The sequence below is a fragment of the Bos grunniens genome, chromosome 7 (genome assembly GCF_055505025.1).
Source record: "Bos grunniens cultivar Pamir isolate PY7600 chromosome 7, Bosgru_T2T1.0, whole genome shotgun sequence".
Taxonomy (NCBI): Eukaryota; Metazoa; Chordata; class Mammalia; order Artiodactyla; family Bovidae; genus Bos; species Bos grunniens.
This window is the reverse complement of record NC_141171.1, coordinates 5,764,064-5,787,093: the sequence shown is the minus strand read 5'-3', so window position 1 is coordinate 5,787,093 and position 23,030 is coordinate 5,764,064. Positions and strand designations below refer to the sequence as shown.

The following is a 23,030-nucleotide window of genomic DNA, read 5'->3' as shown; positions in this document are numbered from 1 at the left end:
TTTCAGCTGGGAGATTGTGGGTTTGAGTCCCATCTGAGGCATGTGGCTTCAATTCCGTTCAGAAACAATTTCCTGGTCAAATTTTCCTCAGTCTGCCAGAACCGTGGGAAGTCCCAACTTGTGAATTCAAGATGTTACTGAGAGCAAAATGATCTCAACGATGGAGAATTTTTCTATGATGTTTATGAGGTGTGAAGGAAAATAAAAGCAAACCTCAGGAAAATGGTGTTGGGAGGCCAGAAGGGGGAGCTCTCACGTAGTACACTCAAGATCAATAATAGGAAGACCTGTCCTTTACAGCGGAGACGGCGATGGCACCCCACTCCAGTACTCTTGCCTGAAAAATCCCGTGGACCGAGGAGCCCAGTAGGCTGCAGTCCATGGGGTCGCAAAGAGTCGGACACGACTGAGTGACTGAACTGAACTGATTTATTTTGGCTGCACTGGGTGCTTGTTGCATCATGGGCTTAGTTGTATGTGGAATCTTAGTTCCCCAACCAGGGACTGAACCCAGCCCCTGGGTGTGTGTATTGAGAGCACAGAGTCTTATCCACTGGACCACCAAGAAGTCCCCTTGTCTGGTGTTGTTTTTTCTTTTTTAATCATTGGACTTGCCTATGGTTTATGCTATAGCTTGCATGTCCTGAATTGCAATTCCACACTATTCCCCTATAAGCCCATCTTTGCTGGTAAAATAACGGTTTTATTTTTAAGGTCAACAGAGGTGCTGGGCTTGTGTTCTCAGAACAGCCCTATAAGGCCTGCGTGGTTTATTCCATTTTACAGTGAAGCATAGAACCTGGGAGCAGTCACTCAGCCAATGATATCTGTCAGACCGCACAGCCCATCCCAGCTTGACCGAACCGTTCAGCTATCCGAGAATTTCCAAACTGTAGCACCTCTCCCCTTTGGGGCCAGATCATTCTGGGGGCTGTCTTGAACATCACAGGACATTTGGCAGACTCCCTGGCCTGGACTCGCTAGATATCATAAGACCCTCCATTCCCACAACACGATTCATTGTAACAATTAGCAATGCCTCCAGGGACTTCCCTGGCTGTCCGTGGCTGAGACTCTGAGCTCCCAGTTCAGGGAGCCCTCGTTTACCCCTGGTCAGAGAACTAGACCTCACATGCCACAACTAAGACCCAGCACAGCCATATAAATAAATAAATACATAAATAAATATTTTTTAAAATGTCTCTAGGTGTCAACAAATGTCCGGGGTGGGCAGGATGACCTCCTAGTTGAGAATCACTGGTCTAATGTGTTACCGTGCTGTTACTGGGCTGACTGGTTGCCCTTACAGAGACATGTGCAAGTCCTAACCCCCTAGAACCTGTGACTGTGACTTTTTTTGGAAAAAGGGTCTTTGAAGATGCAATTAAATTAAAATTTCATGATGCGATCATCCTGGATTATCTAGGTAGGTCCTAAATCCAAAAAGTGTCCTTGTAAGAGGCACAAGAGATACAGACACAGGGAAGCAACGTGAAGATGGAGGCAGAGATTGGACGAAGGTGGCCACAAGCCAAGGAATGCCTGGAACTGGAGGCAGGAGGGAGACGCCCCCCTACACCCAGAGTAAAGGGATCAGAGATTCATTCCCCATGGACTGAAACTCCAAGAAAAAAACAGCAGGACAATTAAAGGAGGAGGCTGGGCCCTGCCCAGACCACATATTTCTCATTCTTGAAGTCAGGAGAACTTCCCGACCACACATGTGCAGAAAGACTCTTTAGGAGTCCAAGGTGATGTGAAAGGATGCTCTATGCCTTTTCAGTAAATCCATCTTGGCTAAGAGATGCATAAGCACACATGGGAGGATCCTGAGATATACCAAACATGGACTGTGAACCAGGAAATCAAAGTGACTGGCCAAAGGAAACCCGGAAGAAATGCCCCCTAAAGTAATTCAACTACCACAAGGGCGCAACTCGGCGGCTCTTTCTCTCTCTGAGTCTGCCCATGTGCCTATCCACGTCGGTCAGATCAATCGCCCAGTCGTATCCGACTCTTTGTGACCCCGTGGACGGCAGCACGCCAGGCTTCCCTGTCCATCACCAATTCCCAGAGCTTGCTCAAACTCATGTCTATCGAGTCGGTGATGCCATCCAACCAGCTCATCCTCTGTCATCCCCTTCTCCTCCTGCCTTCAATCTTACCCAGCATGAGGGTCTTCTCTAAGGAGTCAGTTCTTCACATCAGGTGACCAAAGTATTGGAGCTTCAGCTGCAGCATCAGTCCTTCCAATGAATACCCACATGTACTGTACTCTTTTTCCTCTTAATACTTGGTTTGACTACCTTCCATCTTTGCGGGAATTCTTTTCTGCAAAGCCAAAGGGCCAGGGCCTTGTCACTGACCACCAGTCCACTGGCTAAGATTTGGTGGTCTCCCACCAACCTGGCCTCAGTCTCCAGCTGGGAACCCAAGCCCTGCTTCAGGCTGTTCCTCGCTGAGGACGCTTGAGGTCAGAACCACCAGAAATGGAAAGAGGCAAGAAAGGACCTCTAGAAATTCCAGACGGAGGGAAGTTGCTGACACTTTGATTTCTGAGCCCGGCTTCAGGAAAAACTGTGAGACAATACACCCCTGTTACTTTAAGCTACTCAGTTTGTAGGATGTTGTTATGGCATCCCCACTCAACTAATACTTCTACTGTGGTGGGCACTTGAACTTGCCTGAGAGAAACCACCCCCTCCCCCACAGCGCTCATGTTTTATTTATAGTGAAATTCCCGAGCTGTGATGGTCCACTTATTTTAGTTCAACCTATGCTTCACTTCTCTCGTTCTTCCAGAAAGTTCTGATAATTCCCTCTGCTGAGGCCTGTGGTTACCTGGGGAAAGGAGACACCTGTCTTTCTGTGTCCCCCGCCTGTTCATTCCCCAGATGAGAAGCCTCCACGAAACTTTGTGCATGGTGCCCTGGGAGGTGATCAGCCAGAGGACAACCAATGTGCAGAGGTGAGAGGTGCCCCACCCAGGATCACCCCACTGGAGAGGCTCAGAGCCTGCTTGACCCTGAAGCTTGAGTTCTGCTCCCCTTGTCCAGGTCTCAGTTGCCCCTTCTGTGAAATGGGGACAGGACTGTTCCTTCACCGGTCATCTGGAACCCTGGAGAATTGCTATGTTTTTGGAACTGGGAATTATTCAGATCTTAGGAAGGGAATGCTGCCCTGTGTTGTGTGATGTCCCTGGGGGTGTGTGGAAGCCCTTATGTAAAGAGACAACCAAAGGGCTTCCCGGGTGGCGCTAGTGGTAAAGAACCTGCTTGCCAATGCCGGAGACCTAAGAGACGCGCAGGAGATGTAAGAGACGTGGGTTCGTTCCCTGGGTCCGATGCCTGGGTCGGGAAGATCCCCTGGAGGACAGCACAGCAACTCAGTCCAGTATTCTTGCCTGGACAATCCCATGGACAGAGGAGCCTGGCAGGCTACAGTCTGTAGTGTTGCAAAGAGTTGGACACAACTGAAGCGACTTAGCAGCAGCAGCAGGGGTAAAAAAAGAACACTGCTCACTGAAAACAGCCTGGGTCAGTGCTAGGGAAAGGGTCCCTCCACTGGAGGAGTACTGGCACCATCTCAATAAAAAGGTGGGTCTCCAGAGCCGTTAGGACTTGGGGATTGCTGACTGAAGACCCAGAAGAGTGTCTCCAGTAGCCACGGGAGGAGTTAGAAGAGATTGTTATGTGGCATATGGGATGAACCCTGTGGAAGCACAGAATCTTAATAAGCACTGGACCACCAGGGAAGTCCCATGTGTACTACTGGTATTTAGCCAGGGCTCAGTAAACTTGGAAAGATGGGGGGAAGAGGAGAGAGAAGAAGTCGGGAGGAGGGAAGGCCACAGGATGGGAGGAGAAAGGGAAGAGGAGTGGGTGGAGGAGGAGAAGGTGCACAAAGCGGGAAGTGGAGGAAGGCTAAGGGAGGGGGCAGAAAACTTGAAGAAGGGAAGGAGAATGGGGGAGGGGGGTGGGGGGGAATCAGGGCAAGATGGAGAAGAGGGAGAAGTTTAAGGAAGACTGAAAGGGGAGGAAGGGCAGCAAGCTCTCTGCCCACATTTGTGAAAGAATGAATCTCAACTCCAGCTAGTGCGACAGTGTCAAGCCTCAGTTTCTTTACCTGTAAAATGGGGTGATCACAATAGCGCTATCTGGAAGGAAAAGAGTAGCTGCTATAGTTTCTGGGCATTCCTGATCCCTAGCTGAGAAAGTCGGGGACCAGTGGCTGGCTCTGGGCCTGTGCTCCGGATCTGCCTCCTCGTCCCCATTTCACCCACCCTAGGCAGCCCGCAGGGACCAATGGCAGCATGTGTGGGGGAGTGCCTGCCCAGTCCTGTCCTCTAAATGGTGCTGGAAGCAGACGCTGGCTGCCTCCCAAGGAGAGAGCTGAGAAGGTCGGCCAAGCAGGAAAGAAACAAGCAGGGGTGGGATAGGCAGGAGGGCAGAGGTAGGGGGAGCTTGGAGAGAGGGTTCCAAGGGAGAAGCCCACAGGGGCATAATGCAATCACAGCAGGCCCCATGAGACAGCAGAACCAGAAGCCCCAAGGGGAGGTCCTCTGTCTTGGCCTCACTGTCGGTGTCCGCCTCCTGCCTGAGCTTCTGGGAGCCCACGACCGAGCAGCCAAAGCCTGAGGATCCGTGAGCGGCTCCAGGTCAGCCAGGGAACAAGGTGGTGAGCGGTGAGGACAGCACTAGCCCTCACCTGATCAGCTGGAGGGCTTTAGGGTCTCTAGGTGAGCATTTAGGGTTAGGGTTGCAAATAAAGGACTCTGTGGAGCTTCCTGTGGAAGGATGGGGACCTGGTGTGTGGATTTTTTCATCCTCCCTGGGCAGCTGGGGTGTTATTGAGACTAAACTCACAAGATTTGGAGATTCGGATTTGGGATTAGTCAGGTCCCTGGAATATACCTTTAAGACTGAGACGGGGGTTGGATTCCCTCACAGGTCAGTCTCAGTCGGTGAAGAATCTTTCTGCAGTGCAGGAGGCCTGGGTTCCATTCCTAGGTCGAGAAGATCCCCTGGAGAAGGAAATGGCAACCCACTCCAGTGTTCTTGCCTGGAGAATCCCATGGACAGAGGAGCTTGGTAGGCTACAGTCCATGGGGTCGCAAAGAGTCGGACACGACTGAGCGACTAAACCACCACCCAGGGGTTGGATATTCTGGGGCCCCTAGGCTGTGAGTTTAGGGCTCCTCAGGTTCCTGGAACGTGTGTTTAAAACCGAAGAGGCGTTAGGGATTGGATTTAGAACAAGCTGGGCCAAAACCCAGTACAGGTAGGCCCTGAGTATAAACTGGGACTTTTTAGTCTCCGGGCGGTTAGAATTCAGTTTGCCATCTAAGGCTTGGGCCGGGAGCGCCGGGGAGCCACGCCTCTTGGCTGAGTGACGCACAGTTTTCTAATTACCAGGCTGGGAGGGGAGCTGGGAGCCTAGCGAAATTTGGTCTTGGAGACAACAGCCGTCCTTGCCAGGGCGTTCTAGCCCCCGGGTCTCGTTGGCAGTGGTCTCTCTGGCCAGAAACCCCTCTCTATGGTCCTGGTCTCCGGTACGGGGAGGGCCTCGGCTGTGCCGCAGGGGTCTCTAAGTCAGGTCCGAAGAGAGCTTGTCTGGGAGGGCAGGTGGGGCGGGGCCTAGGGTGCTAGGTGGGCCCGGGGGGTGGTGACTGCCAAAGCCTGAGGGCGGGGTCGGTAGCCGGGGTGGAACTCAAGCCTGGGAACACCGGCTAAGCCCAGGATCGGGGGCGGGGCTTGAGCCCAAGGGCGGGGCCTGATTCAGAGTGGGGCGGGGCCATGGGACTAACCTAGGGGCCGAACCTGGTCTAGAGAGGGCGGGGCTCTGGAACAGTGCCTGGCGCTTACGGGCTGGGCCAGAGGCCCAACCTGGGGGCGGGGCCAAGTGAGTGGCGGAGGCAGGTGGAGGCGGGACCTAGGGGAAAGCCCGGGACCAGGGTGGTGGGGCCAAGGTGGAGCCTAGGCTTGTGGGTAAGTCGTTAAGGTGGAGCTTGGATTCTGGGTACCGCCGCTCAAACGAGGCATAGGGCGGGGCTCGCCAGTGACTGACGGAACAGAGACTGTGTCGGGGGCGTGGATATACACTAATGACTGGCAGAAAAGCCTGGGCCGGGCTTGAAGCAGGGAGGTCTGGGACGGGGCGGAGCCTGTCCGAGACACGTCCAATCCCAGACATCGGGGTGGGGCCTGGCTCGAAGCGGGAGCCGAGCTCGACCTGGGGGCGGGGTTGGGTCGGTCTTGAGGCGGGGCCCGGGCTGCCCGCGGCCTCAGAGCTCTCCGCCTCCCCAGGATGCGAGCTCCGGGTGCAGGTTCGGCTTCCGTGGCCTCTCTGGTGCTGTTATGGTTGCTCGGACTGCCGTGGACCTGGAGCACAGCGGCGGCGCTCGGCGTGTACGTGGGCGGCGGCGGCTGGCGTTTCCTGCGCATCGTCTGCAAAACCGCGAGGCGGGACCTCTTGTGAGTACAGTCTGGGCCTGATCCAGGGGCTGGGGTCGGGGGCGGGCTGAGTGTCCATGGGGGGCGAAGAGAGGGGGTCTGCAAGGGCGGCGTGAAGACTTAGGGGAGAGAGGTTTTGGAGCCTCGGAGGCGGGGTTTGGGTGAGGGCGGGGCTAGGGCGGTGCTGGGACGGAAAATAGTGGATTGGGGACTCTGAGGGCACCTGCAGGGGACAACTTGAGGGTCTTTGGAGGGAGATGAGTAGGTTTCAATGCCCTTGAGACTGAGTGGGTGACTTCAGGGAGCTGGACGACAGCTTGGGGGTATTAGGAGTGCGAGTAGGACTTCCGGAGAGCTGAGACTGATGGAGGGGAAGCTGTGCGTTTTAGGGGGGCGAGGGTCTCTATGCGGCTTTGGTGACTGGAGGACTGGGGACTCTTCAGGGACTCTGGTAGGTTCCTAGGGGGCTGTCAGGGGAACTTTCTCGGGAAAGATGAAAGGGCTTCCTGGGGAATGTGTAAAGGGTTTTTAGGGTCTTTGAAGGGTGTTTGTCTCTTTAGGGCCATTTACAGGTTTCTCTGTAGTTAGAATGATGTTTGAGAGTTTGAGATCTGTGCGTGATTTTGGGGGTTGTTCAAGGCCTGCCGAGAGGTTGCTTAGAGGTCTCTGGTGACTGACTATCTCTAGGGAGAGTTCGCAGGCATCCTTGGAAGGTCTCTGGGCTGTCTCTGAGGGCCTTGCTCAGAGAAGCTGTTGGGAGTCCTTCTGGGGTGACATAAATGTTTCTGGGCATTCCACTGGAGCAAGTCTTAGGAACAGCCTCGATGTGGAAGTCCGTGAACACTTGCTATGGGTCTGCCAGTCTTGGTGCCCATGAGAAGATGGGAGGACTAACCCACTGTAAAGATAAACTGAGTTTCTGTGAGCAACAGGGGTAGTGTGGAGTTGGGAAAAGTTCCTCTGCTAACTGACTGGTTCTGAACCTTTTAGAACCCACCCTTTCCTTTCTATACCCTGGTCCCTGCCTCTGGTTTTCTGACATGCAGCTCAGACTGTGCTCTCTGCTCACACATTTTCCACGACCTCTACCTGCTGCAGTAGAAAAGACTCAGTCCCCAGCTGTGTCCTTGGGGTTCTGCCATTCTGTTGCCTGCCCACTTGCCACTCCCCACGTCTCCATAGGGCCCCCAGATCAACTTGCCTTGTCAGGCTCAGGCTGCTTCCTCTGCCTGGAACACGTATGTGTGCGTGCTCTGTTGCTCGGTGGTGTCTGACTCTTTGCGACCCCCTGGGCTGTGGCCCACCAGGCTCCTCTGTCCATGGGAGTCTCCAGGCAAGAATACTGGAGTGGGTTGCCATTTCCTTCTCCAGGGAATCTTCCTGACCCAGGGATCAAGCCTGAGTCTCCTGTGTCTGGAGGATTCTTTAGCACTGAGCCACCTGGGAAGCCCATGGGCCCTCTTTTTTTTTTCCCACCTGCTGATGCGTTATGATGTTGCCTCCCTCAGATGAACCTTTGCTGAATTTTCCTGGGCAGCACTCTCCCATGACTCCTTGTTGCTCTAAGAATCTAGACCACATGAGCTTTCTGACCTTGTCCCCAACCTCCTGTCCTTTTCTTTGTCGCTCTTCCCACTGTACTGGCCTCTATGCCATTCCTAAACACGCTCCTATTTCTTCAAGCCCCAAGGCCTTTGCACTTGCTGTTCCCTTTGCCCAGATCACGGTTCCCTTGCTCTTTATTTTCATCATGGGTTAAATGTCACCTCCTCAGACAGCCCTCCCTGACCCTGTGTCTCTGTAGACCCTCCTACGTTCTTGTTTTCTAGAATAGCAAAGATTGCCGCAGGGCTCCCTCTGTGTGAGGCACCCTGGGAATCATGACTTCTTCAAGTCCTCCCAGCCACCCTGGGAGGTCTGTACTGTCTTGTCCCATCTTACAGATGAGCAGATTGAGGCACAGCATGGTTTGGTCACTTGCCCAAGGTCACACAGCTGGCCGATACCAGGGGCAAGATTTGAACCCCGACAGTGTGGCTCCAGAACTTGACTTGTAACCACGAGCAGCATCAGTCACTTATAATTATCTTGTGTGTCTGCTTTCTTGCCTTTTAATTTTGGGGTCTCTTTTCCCCCTCGGACTAAACTGTGGGCCTGGTGGGGGCTGGTGGCACAGACTGTGCCACTGTGGCCCTGGCCTCTTCCCATCAGGGTGGCACCCAGGAAGTGCACAGGATATATTTTTTGGCTGATGGACCTTTCCCTGCCTCCTTCCTTGGACTTGCCTAGGCCCCAGCTCTGCTCCATGGGGCAGGGGCTATCCATGCCCAGGCCTTTCTTCCCTGGCACAGGGTAGGAGCTGAGTCCACTCTGAATCCCCGACACAGAGCTTGGCACACTTTCTGTAAGGAGGCAGCCTGGAAGATGGCCTCACCTTCTGGTCTTCATACCTTTGTATGATCCCTTTGCTTTGAGTGTGGGCTGGACCTAGTGATTCACTTCTTTTTTTTTTTAGTTCACAAATGTTTATTACCAAATTGCTGAAAGCTTTTAAGAGAAAAGATAAGAGGATTTCCTTAAACCTGGAAAAACAAAACATAAAAGAACCAGCAATGTTTTAAACAAAAAATCATAAAAATTTATAATCTTCATCAGTTCATTCAGTCCTATGCGATTAGTTTTTGATCTTCATCTTTTGTTAGCAGTTTTACGAATCTAGTTTTTCTTTAGAGTTCTATAAATCCTTACCCAGTTGATGTTATGATCTGAAAATTACCATCAACTTGTATCCTAGAGTACTTGTCAGAATCCTTTTTAGAAATTTCTCTGAAGAAGGAACACTCTTGTAGTAACTCTTTAGGAAAAGCCTCAGAGTAAAGCAGTAACTGTCTGTAAATGTCAAAAGACTTAAAATGCCAAGGCTAAAGATCTGATTAGAGTTCAATACAGTGTAGTTGACAGGGAAATTTGGTTATTTCTATGATACATAGCACTGTAAGACAATGACTAGAATTATGACTGATAATATTATCAATTATTATATTATTATTATAAATAGAATATCATTATATGTATTATAATGTTTTATCTCAACATTACCAGATACTAACGTATGTTATATTTCTAGGAACATCATATAATTTTAAAAATACTTACATACCTATATAAATACAATATAAAGAAAGCTTAGTATTTTTACTTCTTAATGCTTCTTCACATGTAATTTAACATATCAAATAAGTCTAATTAGTTTAACATCTATATTTTTATGAGAAGAGAGAACAAATCTTTTGTAATATGCTGCTGCTACTGCTGCTAAGTCGCTTCAGTCGTGTCTGACTCTGTGTGACCCCATAGACGGCAGCCCACCAGGTTCCCCGTCCCTGGGATTCTCCAGGCAAGAACACTGGAGTGGGTTGCCATTTCCTTCTCCAATACATGAAAGTGAAAAGTGAAAGTGAAGTCGCTCAGTCGTGTCCAGCTCTTAGCTACCCCATGGACTGCGTGCAGCCTACAGGCTCCTCCATCCATGGGATTTTCCAGGCAAGAGTACTGGAGTGGGGTGCCATTGCCTTCTCCTTGTAATATGCTAGGGGCCCTCTAAAAAAATCCCAAAGTTAGTTTGAAGTCAAAAAGACTTCTTTGAGAATTTCATTTTGGGGAAGTTTGTAAAAAAATATTAAAAGGTTTAAAAACACTTGGTCACAGAGGGTCATAGGACACTGTGAAACAATACTTATGTATTTAACCAAAGTGGCAAAGACTTTACAGGCAAATATAGATTGCATGGCTAGTGATTCACTTCTGATGAACAGAATATAGCAGAAGCAATAGGATATTATTTCTGAGATTAGGTCATCAAAGACTGTGGCTTCCATCTGGGGTGCTCTTTCGTGGGTCCCTTACATGGCAGTCAGTAAGACAGCTCTCTGGAGAGTGAACTTGGAAGTGAATTCTTCCCCAGTGAAACCTTGAGATGACCACAGGCCCAGCCAACACCTTGATTTACAAGAGAGCCAGAGCCAGACCACCCAGCTAAGATGCTTCTGAGTTCCTGAAACTGTGAGATGATGAGTGTTTGTTATTTCCAGTCGGTAACTTTGGGTGTAATTTGTTACACAGCCATAGCTAACTAGTGCAGCTTGTCATAATACCCACCTCCCACGCCACACCAGTGTTCCAGTGTTCTCACAGCCTTGTAAGGAAGGAATGCTTACTAATCCCATTTGATTGTTGATGAACCAAAGCACAAATAGGGCAGGTCATTTGCCTAAAAATGCATAGCCAGGGAGGAGCAGGGCTCTGGAGTCTGTTCTTTGCTGTGTTGTGCTGGAGTAGTGGTGGAGGCTGGCTGCCTTTAGATCTGACGTTCAAAAATATTTCAGCACCCTGCCCCAGTTCTTCCAGCTCTCCTCTGTTTTCATCATGAAATCTGATCACATTCATCCTTGTTTATTTCTTCCTGCCCTGGTGCCCTGGAGCTCAGGGTGGAAAACAGGAGGGGGCAAAAGGAACAGAGGGACAAGAAGAAGTCTCAGGAAGGGTCCAAAGGCAGACAGTGGCCTCTTTGTCCCCAGAGTGGGGGTGGCTTGTGCTGCTGCCAGGCAGGGCGGCCCAGGCATGTGGCTGGAGCCCAGCGCTGAAGTTCACTGCCCATCCGTGGGTGTGCTCCAGAGAGGGCTGCGGATGTTCGGGTAACGTGAGCACGAGCCCCTGTGGCCTCAGTTCACATTTCTTCGCTGTGTTGTCTGTGGACAGGAAGCATCCTTGTGGGGGCTGTTTCCTATGGTTCCGACCCTTAGTGCTAACCCTCTCCCCATGGCTGTAACACTAGTATCCCTTCATGGGGTTTTGGGGGTACCGTATTGAATTCATCCATGGGAAGCTCTTAGAGGAGAGCTGGGCACAAAGTAGGTGCTCAGACTTGTTGGTACTGATTGCCTTCAGGCAGCAGTGGGTACCTCAGGGGTTAGGAGCTTGGTGGCTGGATCCAGAGTAGCTAGCCCATGAAATATCACCCTCTGGGTCTCCGTTCCTTCGTCTGTAAGAGTACACTTTGTACAGCACCTCTCCTTCAAGAAAACGTGAATTGAGCACCTGCTGTGTGCAGCACGGGCACTTGGCCTGCCACGTGGTACACGTTGAATGTTGCCCTCAAGCTTCGGGGCAAGCTTGAGCAGGAGCAGAGGGACCGTGCCAGGGAGCCTGGGTCTGGGTTGTTCTGTCCTCTACTTGTTGTGTGACCTTGGGTATGTTAATTCACCTCCCTGAGCCCCCACCTCATCCACCATCTGACATGGGGATTTTAGAACCCTACTTTGAAGGGTGGCTGTAAGGTCAGCTCAATAAACATTGAAGACGCTCATCGGAGCAACTCTATTTATTAGTTGAATGGTCAAGATATCAGGATTTGACCGGGGAGTTGAGTGTATAAACAGCTAACTTTTGGCATTTTACATTTTCAGTTATTTTTTTGTAGCAATTAATACATAACAGGTACAAAATTCAGATGTTAGAGAGAGGTTTGCAGTGAATGTTGCCCTCTCTGGACTGCCTGCAGCTCTGCAGTTCCCCTCCTCAGAGATGTCTTATGTCTTTTTGCCAAGATATAGTTATGTAGGGGCTTCCCTGGTGGTCAAGTGGCTAAGACTCCATGCTCCCAATGCAGGGGGCCTGGATTTGATCCGTGGTCAGGGAACTAGATCCTACACGCTTCAACTAAGAGTTCATAGGCCACAACTAAAGAACCTGCTTGCTGCAAACAAAATCTGGCGCAGCCAAATAAATACATACATATTTTGAAAAAGAAATATATGCAGACCTTTTGTTCTTTTTTAAAAATACTTGGCCATACCCCTCGACTTGTGGGACCTTTGTTCCTTAACCCAGGGTCAGACCCATGCCCCCTGCCTTGGAAGGCAGAGTCTTAATCACTGAACTGCTGGGGAAGTCTCAGACCTCTTGTTCTTGGTGCTCACGAGTGGTCACACATTCATCATCATTTTCTTCACCTCATGCTTTCTTTCTTCTCTCCACTTATACTTGAAATTTTTACGTTTATTAAAGTCATGCAAGGTTCAAGATGAAAGATTCTAAGCCGTCTACCTCAAGTGGCAGCTGCCTGCTCAACCTTGACCCACATTTTCTCTTCCCTATCAGGAGTGATTCTTACCTCTTGTTTGAATCTCCAAATGGCCTGCTGCTGCTGCTAAGTCGCTTCAGTCGTGTCCGACTCTGTGCGACCCCATAGATGGAAGCCCACCAGGCTCCGCCGTCCCTGGGATTCTCCAGGCAAGAACACTGGAGTGGGTTGCCACTTCCTTCTCCAGTGCATGAAAGAGAAAAGTGAAAGTGAAGTCGCTCAGTCGTGTCCAACTCTTAGCGACCCCATGGACTACAGCCTACCAGGCTCCTCTGTCCATGGATTTTCCAGGCAAGAGTACTGGAGTGGGGTGCCATTGCCTTCTCCGCCAAATGGCTTATGTGACAGTATGTGCATTTTTTCACTTTGAGAGCTCGTCTGTCCTCTCCCTCTATGGAAGATGAGGATTCAGCATCCCTTTATCCCCCGTTCTCATTTTCTTTCTGTTCCTGTGCATGTTGTACGCATATCCACCCCCCGTACATACCCAGACATACATGTTTTTCCATTCCTTCATTGTCCCAGTATTATCACAGTAGATTCTCATCATCTGTTCTACAGAATTGCTGCACACATTGAATTAGCAAATACTGAACCATTGTTCCTAGGGAAAATACAGGGTTAGGTTCCTGAGAGCCTCTGATCATGACATTTCCATCAACCAATCAGTATGTAATCTTGTTTTATGCGTGTTCTATTTAAAGACACCTCCTATATATTATTTATTACAACTTAACTCACTGCCAACAACATTATAACTCATGCCTGAATAAAACTTTTCTAATATGCATGTCTTCTCCAAAAGGCACATCACAGCCTTCTTGTGCTTAGGAACCCTAGACATCATTTCAGCATTATGCGTAGGACCCATTTTAAACAGAAAAATCACCAACAAAAAGCAAAAAGCTTACAAAAACTGTGGTGTATGTGGTGTTTCAGTTCAGTTCAGTCGCTCAGTCGTGTCCCACTCTTTGCAACCCCGTGAAACACCATACGCCAGGCCTCCCTGTCCATCACCAACTGCCAGAGTCCACCCAAACTCATGTCCATAGAGTCGGTGATGCCATCCAACCATCTCATCCTCTGTTGTCCCCTTCTCCTCCTGCCCTCAATCTCTCCCAGCATCAGGGTCTTTTCAAATGAGTCAGCTCTTCGCATCAGGTGGCCAAAGTATTGGGAGTTTCAGCTTCAACATCAGTCCCTCCATTGAACACCCAGCACTGATCTCCTTTAGGATGGACTGGTTGGATCTCCTTGCAGTCCAAGGGACTCTCAAGAGTCTTCTCCAACACCACAGTTCAAAAGCATCAGTTCTTATGCACTCAGCTTTCTTTATAGTCCAACTCTCACATCCATACATGACTACTGGAAAAACCATAGCCTTGACTAGATGGACTTTTGTTGGCAAAGTAATGTCTCTGCTTTTTAATATGCTTTCTAGGTTGGTCATAACTTTCCTTCCAAGGAGTAAGCGTCTTTTAATTTCATGGCTGCAGTCAGCATCTGCAGTGATTTTGGAGCCCAGAAAAATAAAGTCAGCCACTGTTTCCACTGTTTCCCCATCTATTTGCCATGAAGTGATGGGACCAGATGCCATGATCTTTGTTTTCTGAATGTTGGGCTTTAAGCCAACTTTTTCACTCTTCTCTTGCACTCTCATCAAGAGGCTTTTTAGTTCCTCTTCACTTTCTGCCATTAGAGTGGTGTCATCTGCGTATCTGAGGTTATTGATATTTCTCCCGGCAATCTTGATTTCAGCTTGGGCTTCCTCCAGCCCAGCGTTTCTCATGATGTACTCTGCATACAAGTTAAATTAGTAGACTGCCAAAAGGATGTTTGTTTTTAATATAAGCTAAATAATTTTATGTATTTTCTCTGGAGTTATTGATTGCCTTTGTATTTGTTAGTTTTCTATGTATCTATCTCTACTTCGGGCTCAAACTCCACACATTTGTCTCTCTCTCTTCTTATGTTTATAGTATCAGATGGGCTTCCAATTTCACCTTTTTGGAGAAATCTCTGTTCTAGCCTCCAATCTGTCCAAACTGTGCAAATTTCCCTTTCCACCTGGGGTGTAACCATCACCCCAGCCTTGCGCCTAGCCATCTTCCTGAGGATTAGCATCACTTTGTCTTGGGCTGGATGCCCTGTTTCCTGAGTTCCTGGTAGTCCTCCTCTTTGGTTTACTCTCTTAATTAGTGGGAGCACATCTTTATTAGTTTTGGGAGAAATGATGCATGGGAATTTAAGTTTTTGAGACCCTCCATATATGAACATATCTTTATTTCCACCCTCACACTTGATTGATGGTCTGGGTATAGACTTCTAGTTTGGATATTATTTTCCTTCAAAATTGAAGGCATTTCTTATTTTCTTCTCACATCATGGTTATTATTGAGAAGTCTAAAACCCTCTGGTTCCTGATCCTTCGTAGTGGCCTGTTTTTTTGTTTTGCTTTCTGGAAGCTTGTGGGATCTTTTCAAGATAGTGGGCTATTTCCATCCATCATACGATCTGTTGGTGGGGTTTCAGGTCAAGGAAGTTTTTTTTTTTTTTTTTTTACCATCATAATTATTTTTATTCAGGGGCCACTGAAAGGGTTGCTGCTTAGCTTTCCAGTGAAAACCCAAATCTGCTTTTCCTACAGGTTCCCTGGTACTTGGTGCTGGTCTTCTCTTTTCCCTCCGCTCTGTGCGCTCAGTGATGCTACGGGCTGGAGGGAAGCAAGTGACCCTCACCACTCATGCCCCCTTTGGTTGGGGTGCCCATTTTACGGTTCCCTTAAACCAGGTATCTTGCATGGCCCACCGAGGAGAAGTCCCTGCCATGTTGCCTCTGAAAGTCAAAGGCCGACGCTTCTACTTTCAAGGAAGTTTTTTTAATCCTGTGATTGGTGATTTCCTCACCTTTCCTTCCTTTGTTCTTCTTGGAACTCCTGTTATTGAGTTACTGGAACAATGTCTAGCTTGATACCTATTTGTTGAATATGATTTTGGATCTTCTGGACTGATGCTATAATTTTCTTATCTTTTCTCTTTTATTTTCCATCTCTGTCTTTTTATTCTACTTTCTATGATATTTCTTCAAATTACTTATAACCCTTCTATTAATGTTTAATTTATGCTCTCACATTTAAAATTTTTATTATGTTATCATTTGTTCAAATTAATAAACTTTTTATTGATTTTTTTAATTATGTTTTTTCTTTTTTTACAAAGACTTCATTTTTTATTGTGAGTTATAGGTTTACAGAAATTGAGCAGAAAGTATTATATACTCCCTCCCTATCCCCTGCAGTTTTCTCTATTTTTAAGACCTTGTATTAGTATAGTACACTTGTCACAATTGATAAGTCATTATTGATACATTATTGTTCAGTTCAGTTCAGTCGCTCAGTTGTATCTGACTCTTTGCGACCCCATGAATCGCAGCACGCCAGGCCTCCCTGTCTATCACCATCTCCCAGAGTTCACGCAAACTCATGTCCATCGAGTCTGTGATGCCATCCAGCCATCTCATCCTCTGTCGTCCCCTTCTCCTCCTGCCCCCAATCCCTCCCAGCATCAGAGTCTTTTCCAATGAGTCACCTCTTTGCATGAGGTGGCCAAAGTACTGGAGTTTCAGCTTTAGCATCAGTCCTTCCAAAGAACACCCAGGACTGATCTCCTTCAGAATGGACTGGTTGGATCTCCTTGCAGTCCAAGGGACTCTCAAGAGTCTTCTCCAACACCACAGTTCAAAAGCATCAATTCTTCAGCGCTCAGCCTTCTTCACAGTCCAACTCTCACATCCATACATGACCACAGGAAAAACCATAGCCTTGACTAGATGGACCTTTGTTGGCAAAGTAATGTCTCTGCTTTTGAATATGCTATCTAGGTTGGTCATAACTTTCCTTCCAAGGAGTAAGCGTCTTTTAATTTCATGGCCGCAATCACCATCTGCAGTGATTTTGGAGCTCAAAAAAAATAAAGTCTGACACTGTTTCCACTGTTTCCCCATCTATTTCCCATGAAGTGATGGGACCAGATGCCATGATCTTTGTTTTCTGAATGTTGAGCTTTAAGCCAACTTCTTCACTTTCCTCTTTCACTTTCATCAAGAGGCTTTTTAGTTCCTCTTCACTTTCTGCCATAAGGGTGGTGTCATCTGCATATCTGAGGTTATTGATATTTCTCCTGGCAATCTTGATTCCAGCTTGTGTTTCTTCCAGTCCAGCGTTTCTCATGATGTACTCTGCATATAAGTTAAATAAGCAGAGTGACAGTATATAGCCTTAATGTACTCCTTTTCTTATTTGGAACCAGTCTGTTGTTCCATGGCCAGTTCTAACTGTTGCTTCCTGACCTGCATATAGGTTTCTCAAGAGGCAGGTCAGGTGATCTGGTATTCCCATCTCTTTCAGAATTTTCCACAGTTTATTGTGATCCACACAGTCAAAGGCTTTGGCATAGTCAATAAAGCAGAAATAGATGTTTTTCTGGAACTCTCTTGCTTTTTCGATGATCCAGCAGATGTTGGCAATTTGATCTCTGGTTCCTCTGCCTTTTCTAAAACCAGCTTGAACATCTGGAAGTTCACGGTTCGCGTATTGCTGAAGACTAAATCCATATTTTTCACTAGGGTCATGTTGTATGTTGTATATTCTATGGTGCCCTCACATTTAAATTTTCCAGGATCTTTTTTTTTCTTCATTCCCTGAAAGCTTTTTTTAATAGCATTCTATTCTTATTTCATGGATGCAGTAAATCTTCTTACATCTTCAGGAATATTAATGACTTTATTAGTTTTCTTTTCCTCTTTGCACAATCTTTTTTTCCTCAGAGATTTTCTTCTTTGTTTAGTTTAGTCTCCATCATCCCTGTTAGAGGAGCTCCCCAAGAGTCTGGTAGTCTTTGGTCATAATGTCAATCAGAAGCTCTCAGCATGAGTGTGTGTAAGGGGCGAGGGGTCTTGTCAACTGAGCTTCATGATGAGGGCCACCTGGCTGGGTGGTGCTTTGGGGAAACCGCAGTGCAGTGTCTTCGCGTCTTTCCTCTGGGCCTGGTCACGTTTCCCCATAGGAAGCTCTTCTGGTCTTCTGCCTGGGGTAGAGACCCCACCAGCAGCGTCCCAGGAATGCAGAGGGGGAAGCGGGCTGGAAGCTCAGTATCTGGCAGGTGAATGTTAACACCCATTTGCAGGAAAGTGTCCCACCCAGAAACCATCCCGTGGTTGGATGTTCAGTCTCCTCCTGGGTGGCAAAGGGGCCACTTTCTTTTAAAATTTTATTTATTATTTTTGGCTGTGCTGGGTCTTCCCTGCTGTGCAGGCTTTTCTCTAGTTGTAGCAAGTAGGGGCTACTCTCTAGCTGCAGTGTGCGGGCTTCTCGTTGCAGTGGCTCCTCTTGTTGCAGAGCACAGGCTCTAGGGCACGGGCTTCAGTAGTTGCAGCACATGGGCCCAGTAGTTGTGGCTCCCGGGCTCTAGAGCACAAGCTCAGGAGTTGCAGCACAGGGACTTAGTTGTTCCATGGCACACGGGAATCTTCCTGGACCAGGGATCGAACCCCTGTCTCCTGCACTGGCAGGCAGATTCTTTACCACTGAGCCACCAGGGAAGCCCTGATTGAGATACTGACGCATAATACTCTTGGTTTCAGGTGGGCAACATAATGGTTTGCTATTTGCATAAAGGTTTCCCCTGCTATACAAAAATAGAGCATTCCTGTGAAACTGTTCATTAGCCAAAATGATGTAATGCAAAGAAGCAATTACCTTAGGATGCATCTTGCTAATGGATGCACAAAAGAAACTGAGGTAAAAGTCAGGTGCTCACAGAGTTCAAAGCTATAGTGGCTTGATACTGGGATGCCGAGTGTATTCAGTTCCAGCGTAAGGGGCTTGGCGGTGCCTGTCTTGCTCCTTTGGGTTCATGCTGCCCCTGTAACAGCTCCCTGTAAAACAAACACTGAAGGCTGTTTTCACATTTTGCCTTTTACCTTGAAAGTGAAAGTCCTCTTTGGATTTCTTTTGGTTAGCAAAAACAGGTACTCATTCAGGTCTTTCACATAAGTGAAGAGGCATTAAAGTGAATTTTTGAGAAGTAAAGTGCATTATGTATATTATGAAATGATTACATTATATATATTGTATCTTGTATGTTATGAAATGATTAACCACAGTAAATCTAGTTAACACCTATTACCATACAAAGTGACAAAATTTTTTTTTCTTATGATAAGAACTTCTAAGATCTACTCTCTTCGCAACTTTCAAATATGCAGTGAGGTATTATTAACTATAGTTGTTATGTTGTACGTGGATCCTCATGACATTTATTTCACAGAGGGAGATTCTTAATTTAATTTTATTTTTTGGTCATGCCATGTGGTATGTGGGGTCTTAGTTCCCTGACCTGGAATGGAACCCACACCCGCTGCATTGGAAGCACAGAGTCTTAACCATTGAACCTCCAAGGAAGTCCCAGAAGGGGCTTCTTAAACAGATCTCTACCAATCCTGCAGCCCAGGATTCTGCTTTCTCCCATCTCCTAGAGCCCCTACCTCTTATCTGCTGTTTCCCAGCTTTTCAAAGTGAGGTGATTTGGTCTCTACGCCCATCTTCCCAGTCCTTTGAGTACACACTTAAAAAAAAAAAATCCTTTTAAGGACTTTCCTGGTGGTCCAGTGGTTAAGACCTCAAACTTCCACTGCAGCGGGCACGAGTTCAACCCCTGATCAGGGAACTTAGCGCCTCCATGCTGTGTGGAGCAGCCACAAATAAAACAAAAAACTTAAAAAAATAAACCCTTTACTAGCTGTTTGGGGGGATTCAGGGAGGTGTGATGATCAGTCAGTGTTGGGTGCTCAATCAGCTGCCTTTGCTAGGAGGTCAGCACTGACTTTTCCCATTTACCTTCAGGGTCCTTCCTCATTCCTCGCAGTGGGGGTGCCGTTCTCCTGTGCAGCTTTCTGTTGTAACTTCGAGCTGATGTTCATCTAATCCCTCACCTACTGCAGGGTGTTTGGATTCCTTCCTATCTTCTACTCAGAGCTTCCCAGGTGGCTCAGTAGTAAAGAATCCACCTGCCAATGCAGGAGCCGCAGGAGACCCAGGTTCCATCCTTGGGCCAGGGAGATCCCGTGGAACAAGGAATGGCTACGCATTCCGGTTCCTGTCAGGATAATCCCATGGACAGAGGCCCCTGGTGGGCTATAGTCCAGTGGGTCACAAAGAGTCGGACATGAACTGAGCACACATATCCATCTTCTGCTTGTTGGAAGCTGCAAATGAATAATGTGCTGTCATTTCCCCCATGTGACTTTAATGTGCCAAAATCAGTCCATGAGTTAGTGGAGTGACTCAGAGCCATGAGAGATATTCCTGACCCTGTGCCTCTCTACCCAGTCTCTGCTTCACTCTCTTTTCTCCCCTGTGGGCCTTTGCTCTCTTTTAAATCTGCCAATCTCCTTTTTGCCTCCAGGTCTTTGCACTCATGGAGCCCTCCATCTGGAATGCTTTCCCTCAAGCTTAACCTATGGCTGATTTCTTCTTATCCTTCAGAGTTCAGTGCAAATGTTGCTTCTTCAGGCAAGGCTCCCCGGTCCCCGTGGGTGAAATCTGGTCCTGGTTGTGCCTGATCACATCATCTTGTTTGCTTTTTTCTTAGGAAACATATAAAACTGTAATGGTTTTTGTTTGCTTTCTCCTTGATTATTAACTGTAGACCCATGGTGGCAGGGGTCACACCGCCTTGGTCCCCTGTGTGTCCCCGTTCCTGTCATGATGTCCAGCATGTTGTCATCCTTCATGGAGGTGCGCTGCACATGTGGATCAACTCCTCTGGGGAGGCGTTCTCTGTGAGGAGGCTTCAGCTGCAAATAGTGGGAATCCCAATTAGAAGTGGCATCAGTAGTAAAGCACATTTATAGCCACATGCAGTGGGGTATTGGGACATTAGATGGCTTCAGATGGTTGATCAGTTTGTGTTCAGTATGTTCTGTTGACCCAGGTTCCTTCTGCCTTTCTGCTCTGGCATCCTTGCTGCAAAGGCGTGGTGTCTCCAGTTGATTACCCTCATGGTCTCAGATTGGCTGCTGTGGCTCCAGCCATCACATGCTGACAACTTCTTTGGACAGAAGAAAGGGAATACAGGATTACTGTGTCCCATGTTGCAGGGGGTGTGAAAGGAGCTATTGTGATGGCAGGGGGTCTGTGAGTTGGGCACTTATGGAGTCAGAGCCAGATTTCCAGAGCTTTAAACACTGAGCAGAAGAGTCTTATGTTCCCAGGGAATGGTTCTGAGTAGGGAAGCAGCACAGCCAGGCTGACCTGCAAAGAGGAGGATGGTGGCTTGGTGAGGAGGATTTGGGGCAGCCAGACAGGAAGTGCTCTTGTTCCCAGATAGTGGGAATGGAGACACACACCCCTCTCTCCCCTTGAGTGGGGCACAGGGGTGAGAACAGTAAGGAAGACAACCAAAGGCTGGAGATGAAGCAGTGTGTGTTAGTTTCCTGTGGCTCTCAGAACAAAGTAGCACAAACTGGGTGACTTATAACAACAGAAATTCATTTGTGGAGGCCTGCAGTCTGAGTCTTCCCAGGTGGCACAAGCAGTAAAGAACCCACCTGCCAATGTGGGAGACATAAGAGATGGGGATTCGATTTCTGGGATGGGAAGATCCCCTGGAGAAGGAAATAGCAAACCAATCCAGTATTCTTGCCTGGGAAATCCCACAGATGGGGGAGACTGGTGGGCTACAGTCCACGGGGTCACAGAGAGTCAGACACAACTGAAGCAACTTAGCACGCACGCACAAAGTCTGAAGTCAAGGTGTGGGTAGGGCCTTCTGGAAGCCCCAGGGAGAATCTGTTCCATGCCTCTCTCCTAGCCTCTAGTGGCTTCCAACAATCCTTGGTAGTTCCTTGGCTTGTGGTTGCATCACTCAGTCCAATCTCTGCCTCCACCTTCACATGGCCTATTTCTCTGTGGTTGTGTCTCCTCTTCTGTCTCTTAGAAGGACACTTGTCATTGGATTTAGCTGTGCTTAGTCGCTCAGTCATGTCTGACTCTTTGCAACTCCATGGACTATAGCTTGCCAGGCTCCTCTGTCCATGGGGATTCTCCAGGCAAAAATACTGGAGTGTGTTGCCATGCCCTCCTCCAGGAGATCTTCCCAACCCAGGGATTAAACCGAGGTCTCCTGTATTGCAGGTGGATTCTATACCATCTGAGCCACCAGAGAAACCCATTGGATTTAGGGCCTACCCTAAATCCAGGAGGATCTCATCTGAAGATCCTCAACTTCGTTACATCTGCAGAGACCCTTTTTCCACATAAGGGCTCATTCACAAGTTTGGAGGGTCAGGACTTGCATGTGTCTTTGGGGGGCCACCATTCACCACCCCCCCCACATGCAGGGTGGGGCCTGGCCCAGGGTGGAGGTGGGAGACTCGGAGGAGAGGACTGCACTGTTCCAGGTGTGTGATGTGGGGCCTTGGCCGTGCTGGTGAGATTGTCAGGCTCCAGCTAGTCTTCAACGGAGAAAGTAATTTGTTGTACCCAGTCTTGAGGACCTCCTGAGCACCACACCCCATCTGGGCTTCGGGATGCCGGGGTCACTGTGACGTGCTGTGAACACATCAGGCACTTTTTGTGTCCTCCAGAGCCCACAGCATAGAGAAGGACACTTGAGAAGGAATTAAGGAAATAATTTAAACATCAGAAAGTGACAGGAAGGGGACTTCTCTGGTGGCTCAGTGGTGGAAGAGCCAAGCTGCCAGTGCAGGAGACACAGGTTCAGTCCCTGAACTGGGAAGATCCCACGTGCTGTGGAGTGACTAAGCCCGTGCACCACAGCGACTGAGCCTGTGCTCCAGAGCCCACGAGCAGCGGCTACTGAGCCCACCTGCTGCAACTGCTGAAGCCCTGCCCCTACAGCCTGTGTCTACAAGAGAAGCCACCGCAACGAGAAGCCTGTGCACTGCCACCGGAGTAGCCCCTGCTCACCACGGCTAGAGAAAAGCCCGAGCAGCAGTGAAGACCCAGCACAGCCCAAAATAAAAATAAACAGATAAAATTTATTTTTTTGAAAAGAGAGCAAGTGACATAAGGAATACAGCATGAAGGGGGTGTCAGGGTTCATGCTTGACTACTTCAGCCAGGGCGGTTGGTATGGGGCACCCTGCACAGGTGGTCAAAGAAGAAGGGACCAAGCTTGCAAAGCCGAAGAAGGAAGACCTGCTTCAGGCAGAGGGAACACCAGGTGCAAAGTCTGGAGGCAGGACTGGGCTGAGTAATGATAAATCCCTCTTACTCAGTCCTTTTACTTGGTCGGGCACTTAATACACTTGACAGGTATTAGGCCAAGAATCCTATTGTTTCCCCATGTACAGAGGCATTGCCACTCTGGGCCTTGCTTCCTGTTTGTAAATGGGACGATGGCAGTACCTATACT

General features: G+C 48.5%; 1 protein-coding gene across 24 annotated transcripts in view; it reads left to right on the top strand.

Annotated features, from left to right (window-relative positions):
• Window positions 1-2,750: 2,750 nt before the first annotated feature.
• SLC27A1 (solute carrier family 27 member 1) overlaps window positions 2,751-23,030 on the top strand; it is a 41,347-nt gene continuing 21,067 nt past the window's right edge. For 6 of the 24 annotated variants that reach the window (XR_015166511.1, XM_086408514.1, XM_086408509.1 and 3 more), the window contains exons 1-2: window positions 4,375-4,657; window positions 6,306-6,473. Coding sequence is in view for 19 of the 24 variants with exons in the window: in XM_086408502.1 (XP_086264628.1) it covers window positions 6,307-6,473 (167 nt within the window). In the remaining 5 variants the exon portion in view is untranslated. Of the gene's footprint in view, window positions 2,969-4,374; window positions 5,281-5,431; window positions 5,596-5,809; window positions 5,988-6,305; window positions 6,474-23,030 lie in introns of those variants that run through there. The other 18 variants (XR_015166510.1, XM_086408513.1, XM_086408508.1 and 15 more) reach the window with 12 other exon arrangements.